This window comes from Ursus maritimus, unplaced genomic scaffold (assembly GCF_017311325.1).
Source record: "Ursus maritimus isolate PB19 unplaced genomic scaffold, ASM1731132v1 scaffold_11, whole genome shotgun sequence".
Classification (NCBI taxonomy): Eukaryota; Metazoa; Chordata; class Mammalia; order Carnivora; family Ursidae; genus Ursus; species Ursus maritimus.
Genome location: NW_024423453.1, coordinates 13,047,309 through 13,060,089, shown reverse-complemented (window position 1 = coordinate 13,060,089; position 12,781 = coordinate 13,047,309). Strand labels below are relative to the sequence as shown.

General features: G+C 40.8%; 1 protein-coding gene across 2 annotated transcripts in view; it reads left to right on the top strand.

Annotated features, from left to right (window-relative positions):
* The first annotated feature begins 227 nt into the window (after positions 1-227).
* The window catches only part of SEC24D (SEC24 homolog D, COPII coat complex component), a 98,391-nt gene continuing 85,837 nt past the window's right edge, over positions 228-12,781 (top strand). For both annotated transcript variants that reach the window (XM_008689465.2, XM_008689464.2), the window contains exons 1-3: positions 228-492; positions 2,662-2,820; positions 11,342-11,471. In XM_008689465.2, coding sequence (XP_008687687.1) covers positions 2,703-2,820; positions 11,342-11,471 — 248 coding nt within the window. In that variant the 5' untranslated portion in view covers positions 228-492; positions 2,662-2,702. The remainder of the gene's footprint in view (positions 493-2,661; positions 2,821-11,341; positions 11,472-12,781) is intronic.

Sequence of the window (12,781 nt, the reverse complement as noted above, 5' to 3'; positions counted from 1 at the left end):
CGCAACCTGTTGAATGAAAGAATGAATGAACCCTCATTAAGCACTCCAGCCTTCCCACGGGGATCCACTGTGAAAACGTTGCTCAGATTTATCAACAGTGTTAAAATTTTGACGTACTATAGGGAAACAAACAAACAAAACAGACAGGAAGAGGCAAATAGAGAAAAAAAAAAAAGGGAGGACAGGCGGCCAATACGCGGGCCGCGCTCCGGCCCGGCCCCGCCCTGTCGGATCTGTGCGCGTGCGCCGGCGGGAGCGCGGCAGCTGGTCTGAGCCTCCGCGCTGGGGGCGCGCAGCGGGGAGAGTGTTTGACGTGGCAGTTCCCAGCCCGGCTGCAACTCTGTACGCGAGACCAGCCTGTGGTGACACAGGGCCGGGGGAAAGGCGCCGCGGGAGCAGCGACCGCAGCAGGAGCTGGGTCACCGGGGGCACCCGGCGCTAGGAGCAGAGCGCAGGCTCTCGGAAGTCCAGCGGCGTGCGGGAGCAGACCAGGTAGTGCCTCTCCGTGCCCGGCTACGCGCTGGCGGGACAGCCCCTCCCCAGGCACAGCTGGAGTGGGGTGCGGTGCCCGGCCTAGGATGGGGGTTGGCGAGAGGTTGGATGCTCACTTGTGGCAGGGCAGCGGAGGAGACCTCAGACTTAGCTCCTTTAGCCTTTTCGTGCAGTTTAATAATGGGGGTGGGGTGGGTGGGCGTGGGCATTTTTTACCCGCCCCCGCCCCCATCTTTTTGTCTTGGGATGCTGGAACTGCGTGGTTAGGGTCCTCAGTAGCTACAGTATTCCAGTGGCACGGCCAGCGATTTTCTTGTCTCTGTATCAACTTAATTTCCTCTTTGGAGGAAGGCAGTATTGGAAATAGAGTAAAAATGGCAACTGTATCTTCAAGCTTCGGGACATCCTATCTGGTAGCGAAACCAGTTTGTCCAAATCCGAACTTGGTCCAGGGTGAGAAGCGCACCTTAGCTCTCCTTGTCCAGTGACAGTGGCCTGGGGCTTATTCTGTGATTGAAGCTCCCTAGATTTTGATCGTAGGCCTGCTCCTGCCAAGTGGCTTTGTGCCATGTCGCCGCTTGAAGCTGAGTCAGGTTTCTGTAACTTGGTGCTGTGCGAGGAAGTTTGACGTGGCAAACTGGGTTGCGTGAGGAAGCAAATTCCTGTCAGGACCAGTTAAGAGGGACCCGACTGCTTGCTTCCTGCTGTTTGGAGTGAACATCCCTGCCTTTCCTCCCCGTCACTCAGCAACAGGCTGCTACGTAGGTGTGTGCTCCTGCTGACTTCCTAAATGTGCTCGGTTGGATGAGCTTGACCAAAGCTCAGGCTGCCACGTCTCTCTCTGCTAAAGTGGGAGGAGGGTAGAAGTGTTGTCAGGAACAAAGTGGACCAGCAGGCTTTTTGCCTATCTCTCCTCTCTTTAGTTCTGTCTTTTCAAGGAGAAGAAAATGATCTTATAATATTTTCTTTAATTTTGGAAATTTATAGTTTAATAGGAAAATGAAACCAAATGAAGAATGAAATTTCCTGAATATAGATCTATTTCAAGTCTTAGCAGGTTTATCACTGAACTTTTACCTTAAAAGGTAGCATCATAAAACAACAAAAGGAAAAATATTCCTGTGTAAGATGAAGGAATTGGAGAGAAATCGTAGGATCAATGTTTTATGTTTGCAAAGCCTTTACTTTGTAAGATGGAACTGAGGCCCAGAGAGGTTCTTCACCTTATTCCATATCACACAGCTAAGTATTGGTAGATTAGTAGTGAAAACCTACTTCCTTTACCAGGATTCAGAGCTTTTTTTTATTAAAAAATTCTTTGAGAATAGTTCTATGATATGTGTCTTATTTTGTGAAACGTGGAAAAATGGTAAATTTAGAATAAATCAATGTTTAGCTTCTGAGTAGAATCAAGATGAGTATGTTGTACTGTGAGGTGTGTGCACGTGCCTGAACATATATGAAATTGCTTTTTTCCCCTTGGTTCCTTAAATATATGTGTATATGTTCTTAGAGGTGTGATATTTAAATTAGAAAGAGAGTCTGTCATCTTTGAATGAGAAACCACTGATAACTCTTAAATGTTTGCAGGCTGCAACCTGGCTTAGTCATTTTATGACTCATAAAATAAGTCCATTACCAAATTCTTTATCTTCTGCTATATTTGTTGGACTATTGATTTCTCTTTATCCTAGCTGCCTGACTAAAATTACCAATTAGGATAGCACTGAAATGACACAAGTTATAAAACATCTGATTGCAGACTCCTGGCAGTTCTGCTGGTCAGTCAATGGAATGACTTGTGATTATTGCTATTGGCATGCTTTGTGCTGAAACGGGGCCATGGAAACCAAAGGCATAAAACTAGTGGATACATTATGAGAGACTATCTGGGAAATAGTTCATTCTTCCAATGAAAAAGTGATTGGCAGTTGTTATTCAGATTTTGTGCCTGAGAATTTGCCTATAGGAATGAGTTACTGAGTTCCATAGAGCTATGATCAGAGCCTTTTTAGAAGATAATATGATATGTTGTATGATATGAAGATGTCTCAGACACCTGATATTTTCCTCAAACCATTATAAATATTTATTAGCAGTGTTCATATTTTGAATAGCATTAAGTAACTCAAACTCTCTTGTTGACATTTTTTTTTCCTTCTGTTGCAGAGTTCTTTTGTAGAGCTATCCCTTGGAATGATATTTTCATAATGAGTCAACAAGGATATGTGGCTACACCCCCCTACTCTCAGTCCCAGCCTGGAATAGGCCTTTCTCCACCCCATTATGGACACTATGGGGACCCATCTCATGCAGGTTCTCCACCAGGTAAAGTGCATTATTTTGACTTGCATGTTATTATTAATTCTCAGGCTCAGAGACATAAGATATTCTGAAAGAGCAGCTTTCAGAATGTTGAATGGTCATTATATGATGCTGTGGTTTGAGAGTATAGGCTTACTTGGAAAAGTCTCTTATAGAAGAAGCCTGCATCATCAGTTTGGTTATTGCATGGAATATAACTAGTTTGGTTTTTAAATGTAAATTTAAAAAAAGAAACTTCCTGAGTGCTTTGTTTTTACCATTAGATTTGTTCTTGGTGTGAGGTTATTTAAACATGTAATAAAAAAACAAATTAAATGTGAATAAATATATATGCTGTATATTATATATATAGTATATATTTTGGCGATCATATTAAAAAATCATGTTTGAAATTGGAAAAATACAATTAGATTCACATACCGAAGATTACTCCATGATAATAACAAGAAAAACATGGTCTTGTCTTGAAATCATTATTCAACAATATTGTTTGCTTTAAAATATAGTATTCATAAGGGAATCTTGGCTTTTGGGGCAAAGATGGGAGAAAAAGGAGCAATGGAGTGGGACTACCATTGCTGTGATGGCTGTTGGCACTGTGAGGTCACCTTCCTTTATCAAGAGGCTGCTCTGAGGGACCAAGTTTCAGGGTCGGAATGAGGCTAATAATAGCTTGTTTCAGGTCTAATGGTCCCAAATCTCCTAAAAATATTTGTGTAAGACAGTTCTTGGGAATTCTGAGAGAATGCTGAAGAATTCAACTCAAATCATTGGTGGAAATTGGCTGTGTATAAATCAGTATCTCTTGGGGCTCACGAGGACTGACTCAGATGTGTAGGATCTGGGCTCTGCTGGATAGATGTGTGGAGTGCAAAGCCACTGAGGAGTGAGGAAAGCCCTGTAGGGAGGCTGGATTGTAGCAACCACACACAGTTTGTTGCAGAAGATGCTCGAAGACTGGGAATTTCCTGTGGAAAGTCAGCCTTGTGATTTAGTGTGCCCCTGATTTTAAAAAACCTTCAGATGAAGCATCTTCCTTTTGTCCAGAACCACATGTTCCCCACAATACTTAAAGATCTGGATCCTGTAGGAACCATCTTTTTCTAGTTTCTCTCTATCTGGTGGCTCATTCCCCTTCTGCATTTATATATGATGAAAATTATAAATTGTTTTTTTTTAGTGCTTCCCATATATCAAAAACTGGTCTTGAAAGCTTTATGTGCATTATCTTATTTAATCTTCACACAATGCTGTACAGTAGTTTATTAGCTCTATTTTGCAGCTAAGAAAACTGACTGGCTAGTGTCCTGTGACTTATCCAAGGTCCCAGGAATCATACCCAAGTCCCTCAAGAAAACAAACAACAAACTCTAATACACACCTAAGTAGAACTTTCAGAATTCTTCACTCTTTCTCTCTTCACAGCCATCTTCTTAAGCAAGTACTTGCTTCCCTCAGTGACTCTCCATCCTTGCCTCTCAGTCCCTCCATGGCTCAGTGTAGTCTCTGCTCCATAGCTTGGGCCCCATCCACCCTTCCCCCACCAGGGTCATCAGTGGTCCTATTAACCAGATGCAGTAGACACTGTCCTGTCATCTTTTGAATTTGGCACTGTTTACGGCTCTTGTTTGTACAAAATTCTCTTCTCCTTTGGTTCCAGTGCCACCATCTTTTGTTATTTTTCTTGATCGCTTTCTGGACATCTTTTTCTAAGGAGCGCCCTACCCCTTCTCAATGACCCTAGGTATTGCTGTTTCTCTTTCTTTGTTCTATCGTCACCCCTCTTCTCCTCTCTTAGATTTTTTTCCCTAGGCTGTAACATTCCATATGACGTACTAGTCTCTCAGATCTATTTCTCTAGCCCATATGTCTCTCCTAAGCTCCAGACCCATATTTTCAATTGCCCACCTGTTTACATGGGCACATTAAACTCATCATGTCCAAAATAATTCAGAATTTTTTTCATGGAACCTATATTTTCCTAGCATTCCATATCTCACCCAGCGTCATCATCATTCACTCAGTTATCCAAATTAGAAACTTTCACTATTAAAAACAGTCTCTTCATTTTATCTTGTTCAATGCAACTGTCCTCCGAAATTCTTTTGGGTTGATTGTAAACCTATTTCCTACCTGCTTCCTCCTCTCTATCCTCTTGTAACTCTCTTGTTCAAGCCATTCATCTTTCACCTGGATTACTAAAATGATCTCTTATCCATTCTCTCTCTCTCTCCAGTACTGCCTTTTTCCAAGCATCCAGTTCTGTGCTGGAGGGATTTTTATAGCATGCAATTCTAATTTTTTTACTTCTTTTGCTTAAAATCTTCAATGACTTCCCATGGCTACCAATTGTATTTTAAGCTCCTTAGACCTTCATTAATTTACCCATTTTCTTTTTTTCAGTTGGTCTGCCACATTACCATATCTGTTACAGCAGTGGTACTAAGCCATTAGTCATTGGGAGGCTGGTTTGTGCTCTGATTTGCATTCCACATTACTAGAAGGCCAATCCATGCCTTCATATTGTCCTCCGGGTAGGGTTTACTTTCATACTCCTCCTTCAGATTCACTTCAAGTGTTGTGCTTGCAGGCCTTTCTGACCACTGTTCTTTCTCAAGCCTATCTATAAATCCTTTCTTCCTTTTGTGTTCTCCTAACACCTGTGCAGGCCTCTCTACCATTTACTACACTGTATTATAACAGATGTGCATGGAACAGAGAAGATGCTCATTAAATGAGTGTGTGAATGACAAGCTGCTTCATTCATCAGCAACACTCTGGTATTTACCAACAACAAATAAACTGTCTCTGTTGGATTAAAACCTTCACACTTTAATTTAAACCTCCTTCCCCTTATTTAATTCTCAGATGGATACCAGGCTATCAGATTCTGTAAATATACCTTTCTGTAAAATATGGTGTTTTAGTTTAATTATTTAAGGCTGATACTACATTACCCTAGCCTTTATTTTTCTGTGCTGAGTGACCCTAGATCTCCTAATTTATGTGCCTTCTTTTCTAGTCTTTTGACGATCCTTTTGTTGGTTTTCTGATGGACATAGGCAACCTGGCTGTGATTCCTTGAAGTATCTATTCTTACATACGTCTGGGCAGTGCTAACTCTTGTTTTGTGTTTCTCACAGACCATACTTCCATTTGTGCCTATCATGTGATGCTAATGCTATGTAGTAACAAATTTAACAGATTTATTGAATGAGCAAAATACTTTTTTGTGGCAATATAACAATGAATAAAATAAACCTAATCTCAGCCCTTATAATACTTATTTATCTAGTGGGACATGCATTAAGTAAATTGACAGTGACAATACAGGGGGTAGTACCAAGATAAAGGAAGTAGGGAGTGCCATGGTAGCACATGGCAGGGGCACATAACCAAGACTTAAAGATCAAGGGAATCTTCCTGGAAGAAATGACCTGGAAGATGAGTAAAAGTTGGCCAAGTAGGGAGGCAGCTTGCTGGGGTCGGGGGTGGCACTTTTGAGCCACCTGCAAGAGGTTCAGCCTGGCTGATATGTAGAGTGCCAGTAGTAAGAGGTAGGCCTTGAGTAGAAAGTGGGGTCATCTTAAGACTTTATTTAGGCTTCATTTTAAGGGTAGTAGGGTGCCACTGAAGCATTTTAAACTGGGAAGGGTAATGATCCCATGTATATTTTAGAAACAGGTACACTCCACATTACAAAGTGTAGTGAAGGCATCAGACCTGGACACACTGCTTTCTGGAACAGGGTTTCTCATCCTCAGCACTGGTGACATTTGGGGCCAGTTAATTCTTTGTTGTGGGAGGCTATGCTGTGTAGTGTAGGATGTTTAATAGCATTCTTGGCCTCTACACAGTGGGTACCAGTACAACCCATCCTATACGCACCTGGCCCCTTACGCCCCATCTCCAGGTTGTGACAACCAAAAATCTTAGACATGTCTAAGATGTCCCTTCAGGGGCAAATGTCCCTTCAGGGGCAAGATCATCCCTGATTGAGGACCACTGGTCTGGAAGCTAAGAGGCAAGAACTGTTGATGTCCTGGAAGTAGGGTAGGGCTGTGGAAGTGGTGAGGCTCATAATAAATAGCAAATTATATAGGTATACCACCAGGCACAGTGCCTTAGGAACAGTGGTCATTATGATTATGTCCATATAATAGGGAACTTATCTTTATTTTATTTTATTTTATTTTATTTTATTTTATTTTATTATTTAATCATGGTAAGTGCATTTATTATCTCCATCACCTATTTCACCCATCCTCCCACCCACCTCTCCTCTGGGAACCATCAGTTTATTCTCTATAGTTAAGAGTCTGTTTCTTGGTTTGCCTCTCTCTCTTTTTCCCCTCTTTGCACATTTGTTTTCTTTCTTAAATTCCACATATGAAAAGATCATATGGCATTTGTCTTTCCCTGACTGAGTTATTTTGCCAGAGTTAATACCTTCTCAAACTATTCCAAAGAAACAGAAGAGGAAGGAACACTTCCAAATTCATTCTATGAGGCCAGCATTACCCTGATACCAAAGCCAGATAAAGACACCACAAAAAAGAGAACTGTAGGCCAGTGTTTCTCATGAATATAGATGCAAAAATCCTTAACAAAATATTAGCAAACTGAATCCAACAATATATTAAAAGAATCATACATCCACAATCAAGTAGGATTTATTCCTGGGATGCAAGGGTGGTTCAGTATTCACAGAACAATCAACATGATACATCACATCAACAGGAGAAAGGATAAAAGCCGTATGATCATTTCAATAGATACAGAAAAAAGATTTGACAAAGTACAACATCCATTTATGATAAAAAATCTCTGCAAAGTAGGTCTAAAGGGAACATACCTCAACATAATGAAGGCCTTATATGAAAAACCCACAGCTAATATCATACTCAGTGGTGAAAAACTGAGAGTTTTTCCCCTAAGGTCAGGAACAAGACAAGGATGTCCATTCTCACCACTTTTATTCAACATGATATTGGAGGTTCTAGCCATGGTAATTAGACAACATAAAGCAATAAAAGGCATCTTTGTTTATTTTAGATAAACTTTTTTTTTCACAAATGGTTTTTAATTTCGGTTTTAGTGTGTCAGATCCAGGGGCAAATCCAAGGTATGCTTTTCTGTGATGATGTTTTTTGGCAGGGTTTTTTTATTTGTTGTCGTTAATCATAGAAACTACTATAGCAGAAAGCGATTTGTTAAAGGGCATCAAGAAGCCAAGAGAGTATTAGAAAAAGCCAGAACCAAGCTTGGGACTCCGTAGTCCATAGAAATGCACCCCACACAGGACTATTCCTTTAGTAGCCAGTGTGTGTCTACCCCAGAACCATCATCTCTGCCCCCTGTCCAGGGTCTCCCAGGGGGGTGTTTTTTTTGCCAAACCCCATTTGTAAGAGAATGTATGCAATGGAGATTCCATCTTTCCAGCTCAGAACCATTCAGAAAGGTAAGCCAGAAAGGAAATGGAATTGGTATTGAGTAAGCTAGTCTATAATATCTGCCACTGTGTTAGAGACCAGTTTGTGATTTTAGGGATTTTTCTTTTGGCATAAGCATAGGCGGTTCTTTCTCATGGTATGGTTTTCCTTTCCTATTAAAATTCTCATATTGTTCTGTAAAGAACCTGATTTCTTTTTATCTCTGTTCACTTTTGAAAACACCTGTAATGTGGTCAGGAGAAGACTATGACTTTGCAGATAACAGTGATTCTGACTTCTCTTTGCCCTGAGGATAGAGTCCAAATGGCATACAGGACTTAGCAGCCTGACCCAACCAACCAGAACAACCTCTGTTCCAGCCCCTTTTCCTCACAATCTTCTACCAGTCCCTGATCATGTCATGCTCTCTCATCTGAAATCCTCTATCCCATCTCTATGTGAAGAAAACTCCTGCTTGTCTTGCAAGATTCAGCTCAAATAGTCCTTCTTCTTTGAACTCTTTCTTGATTCCTCTAGGAAGAGTCAGCTTGTCCCTCTGCATATTATAACACTAATCACAAGGCTCTGTCCTTGTTTGTTTACATGATTGTGAGTTCCATAAGAGCTCTTGGTGTCTCAAAGGCACATTGAAGGTACCTTGAACAAGAATGAGTTTGAAACGTTGCCATAGAGTTGATTTTCAAAAATAAAAAGGAAAGAACATTTTAGTGATATTGGTGTATAAGAGTTCTGCTTGAATATATGTAAACTGGGTCTTTTTTTCAATTTTGTTTTTGAAAACAGAAATTTTTGAACATGTGCATCCCATGGATACACATGGGAATACCCAGACATGACTAATTCCGAAAACTGTTTTTTGATACTCCAGACATATATATGAGGGTTGTTGATGAAATCGGTATTTACTTACTTATCTAAGAAATTAAAATATCTTTGGTTTCTTGTAGTATGTGGAATTATTATTTTAGCACTAGTGTGGTGGATTTTCTATTTTTGTCCAAAATAATGTTTCAAAAATGAAAATACAAGCATGTATATAATTATGGTGTATATGTTCTGCTAGAATATAAATCCTTGGAAAAAGGAGGGCAAGCAATATGGTCAGAGGAGAGGAAGCCAAGATTTGTTGATCGATTGATTGCCTTATATATCAGGCATATCTGGATGCTCTCATACCTATTGCCTTACTCAGTTCTCAGAATAGTTCTCAGAAACAGAGGACATTACTGCTCTGACACACTGTTAAAAGTCGAGGTTTCAAAAGATAGAAGTATCCTTGTCAGGGTCACAGCTGTTGAATGGTGGAGAAGGAATTCAAACCCGAGTCTGTGTGACTGCAAGTCTCATATTTTTCTAACTTTGCTGGCTTTGGAGTTTAGAACGTCAAAGAAAAATGTAGTGTTATAAGAAAAATTGTTGTTTTTCTTCTTAGTGTATGAAAAATTGCTAAATAAGACTGTGTCTGTAAAGTTAATATAAATTTTTTCTTAAGTTTGAGGAATCCCATTACAAGAAAAAAAAAAACCCTCTGTGAAAATTTCAATAATATTTTTCATGAATACAGCCATTTCCCTGCTTATATTACATTCTGTATTACCCAAGCATCTGAAAGCATGCTTTCAAAAGTACCATGATGATAATATAAGAAACTTTTCTTTGGCACCTTCAAGGTCATCCAGTCAGTTCTCTTGTTATCTGAGAGAATAAACTCTCTAGAGGAAGATAAAAGAAGAAAGGAGATGTTGGGTATGAAATATCGTCATGAGGTCAAGTGGAGGAATGCACACAAGGCATCTAGGAGGTCATTGGTGATGGTACCTGAGAGGAGGGTGGGGTCAAAAGTTAAGTTGAATGAGCTGGAACAAAGCAAGCAGATTGGAAGTGGAGAGAGCAAACAGAAGACGGGTTTTTTTTTTTTTCTTCTTCTTCTTCTTTTTTTTTTTTTTTTTCTTTTAAAAGACTAGAAGGGGTGTCACAAGTAATGTAGGCCAAGCGTTTCCTTTTGCAGTGAGGGTAAGGAAACTCAGGTACTTAAATATAAACTTCTTGGCCGGCACCATACATCTGTCTGCTAGGAAATGGCCAGGTGGGGCCTTGAACTCCTCTAACCCATGTTCAGTGATTTTTCTTCTATACCACAATTTCTCCAGAAGAGAAAAATGTCTGCAAACAGTTCTAAAGAGAGACCTTTAGAGATCTTTTATCTTGAGAAGGAACTTCTTATAAAGGAAAACAGTTATTGCCAAGAATGTCTGCTAATCACGTGATCCCACACTTTAAATGAGTGAGTATGATGACTGGAGGAGTCCCTCGATTGTTTGTCACCCAACTATTTGGAATCCTGGAAGGTTATTAACTCTAAAGGCTTCCTTTGCATTTGTTGGAAAAACAGATGCTACTTTCTATTTGTTTTCCTCATGCTATAACTCAAAGGCATTTTCAGAGGTTTTTTTTTTTTTTCATAGTTACAGTTAGGATCTTGATGATGCCTCATACTGTTTTTTTTTTGAGTTATTTTTTGATATCCAGAATGGCATCTTTCATTGTGTATTCTAGCATTCTTTGTGTGATAGTATATTCTATCAGGGTGCTTCTACCAAATGCAAGTTTATTTCTTCTGTTTTGATTTCTCTTTAGTATTGAAATGATTCTTTCCTTTTCTGTTCTCCTGTCATTATGATGGTCAAATAACTGTGCCGGAGCCTGGCATTGATAGGTCTGTAGGTCTGTGATTTTTTTTTTTTTTTAAGATTTTATTTATTTATTTAACAGAGAGAGACAGCCAGCGAGAGGGGGAACACAGACAGGGGGAGTGGGAGTGGAAGAAGCAGGCTCGCAGAGGAGGAGCCTGATGTGGGGCTCGATCCCAGGACTCTGGGATCACGCCCTGAGCCGAAGGCAGACGCTTAACAACTGAGCCACCCAGGCACCCGGTCTGTGTTGGTTAATGCAAATTTGAAGGAGAACTTGTCTTAACCCACTTTCCCCCTCCTCCTCCTCCTACCTAATGGCATGGCATCCTCTCTCTTTGCACATTCATACTCTTCTAAATTCATGCCCTTCTGTTGCAGGTATGATGAAGCCAGCAGGGCCTTTGGGGGCTGCTGCCCCTGGGGGGATGTTGCCTCAGGGCCCTTCACCTCCTGGACCCCATCAATTTGGCCAGAATGGAGCTCATGCCCAAGGGCATCCTCCCCAAAGGTGAGCTAGGTAGATTCCAATCCGTATTTGTATATTCTACTAAAATTGTCTCACAAGTGCCTTCTAAACTTGCATGTTTATTGATTGAAAGTTTGTCCTCTTGATACTGCCCACACCCTTGAAAGGGCTTACTAGACTGTCCTAGGAAACAAAGCATTTAGAAAAGTTAGGAACAAAAACAATACCAGTACATATTCAAAAATATATAAAAAATTACTTGTGTCAATACCACACATTTTACGTTTAGATTATATTCCTCTTGTTTTAGAGTTCCATATTATCTCTGATTCCTTCAGATGTCTCCGGCCTATATGCCCCAATAAATTTTAAATCATCTATCCTCTTGAATCCTTTGTAGAACTGAGCTCAGTGCCAGTAGGTGCTTAATGAATATTTTAAAAATTGAATCATATTGTGGCCAGTGGTAAAACTGGATTTGATGTGGAAGGTACAGATGCCAATAAGGGGTTTTTGAAAGGTAGGTCGATAGTAAAAACAGCACAGGAAATAAATCCTCTGCTTGAGTTTGTAATAAATTAAGGAAGGGAAAAGTTGGAGGCAGACCTGAAGAAGCCACAGTGTGAGATGTATGAGATGTGTAGAGCTCTATACCCCCCTGGGGACTCTCCCCTGGGAAGGGAGCCATCATCACACCTTCCCTGCTGGAAGTCCCATTATTGTTTGTCTGTGAGCTGCTGCTCTTGAGAATCCCAGTGCCAAAGCTGTTTGTGGTATTTACTTTGGGATTTCTCCAAGGAGTACCTGGAGGCTTCATTTCCTAGGTTCCTTTTCCAGGCTGTTAGGCTGTAGGGGTGAGGGGAGGAGTAACCCCTCAGTGTGAATCTGGACCTGCTGCTGCTGAAGCCATTCAGTTATCCTTTCAAGGGGCCCGTCAGTAGTCCCTGTTAGTGGGAAAACTGTCTGGACTTTTAAATATCATGAAGTTAATGCTCTTACAGGACGTTTGTGAGGGTGACACTTCCTGGCTCTTGTTTGATAACATTTACCATTGACATGGTTGCTGTGAGATACAGAGTGAAGGAAACAGAGGATCAGTGAGTCTAAGTAATCTGATATACATGTGGTTGTGGTTTGAACAAAGAGCACAAAGTCAAAGGGCTGACTCAGGACCTGACCCTACGACCCCTACCTAGTCTCATTAGCATGGTAGTGGGGCATAAGGATTAGAGTAGAAAGACTGAGAACCAAGATGCCTCTTCTGGCTCAAAAATTAGCCTGTTGTGTGATGCTGGTGAAGTTCCTGGGCCTCTAGGCTTCCTCATTTTGCTCACTTGTAAAATGAGGAAATA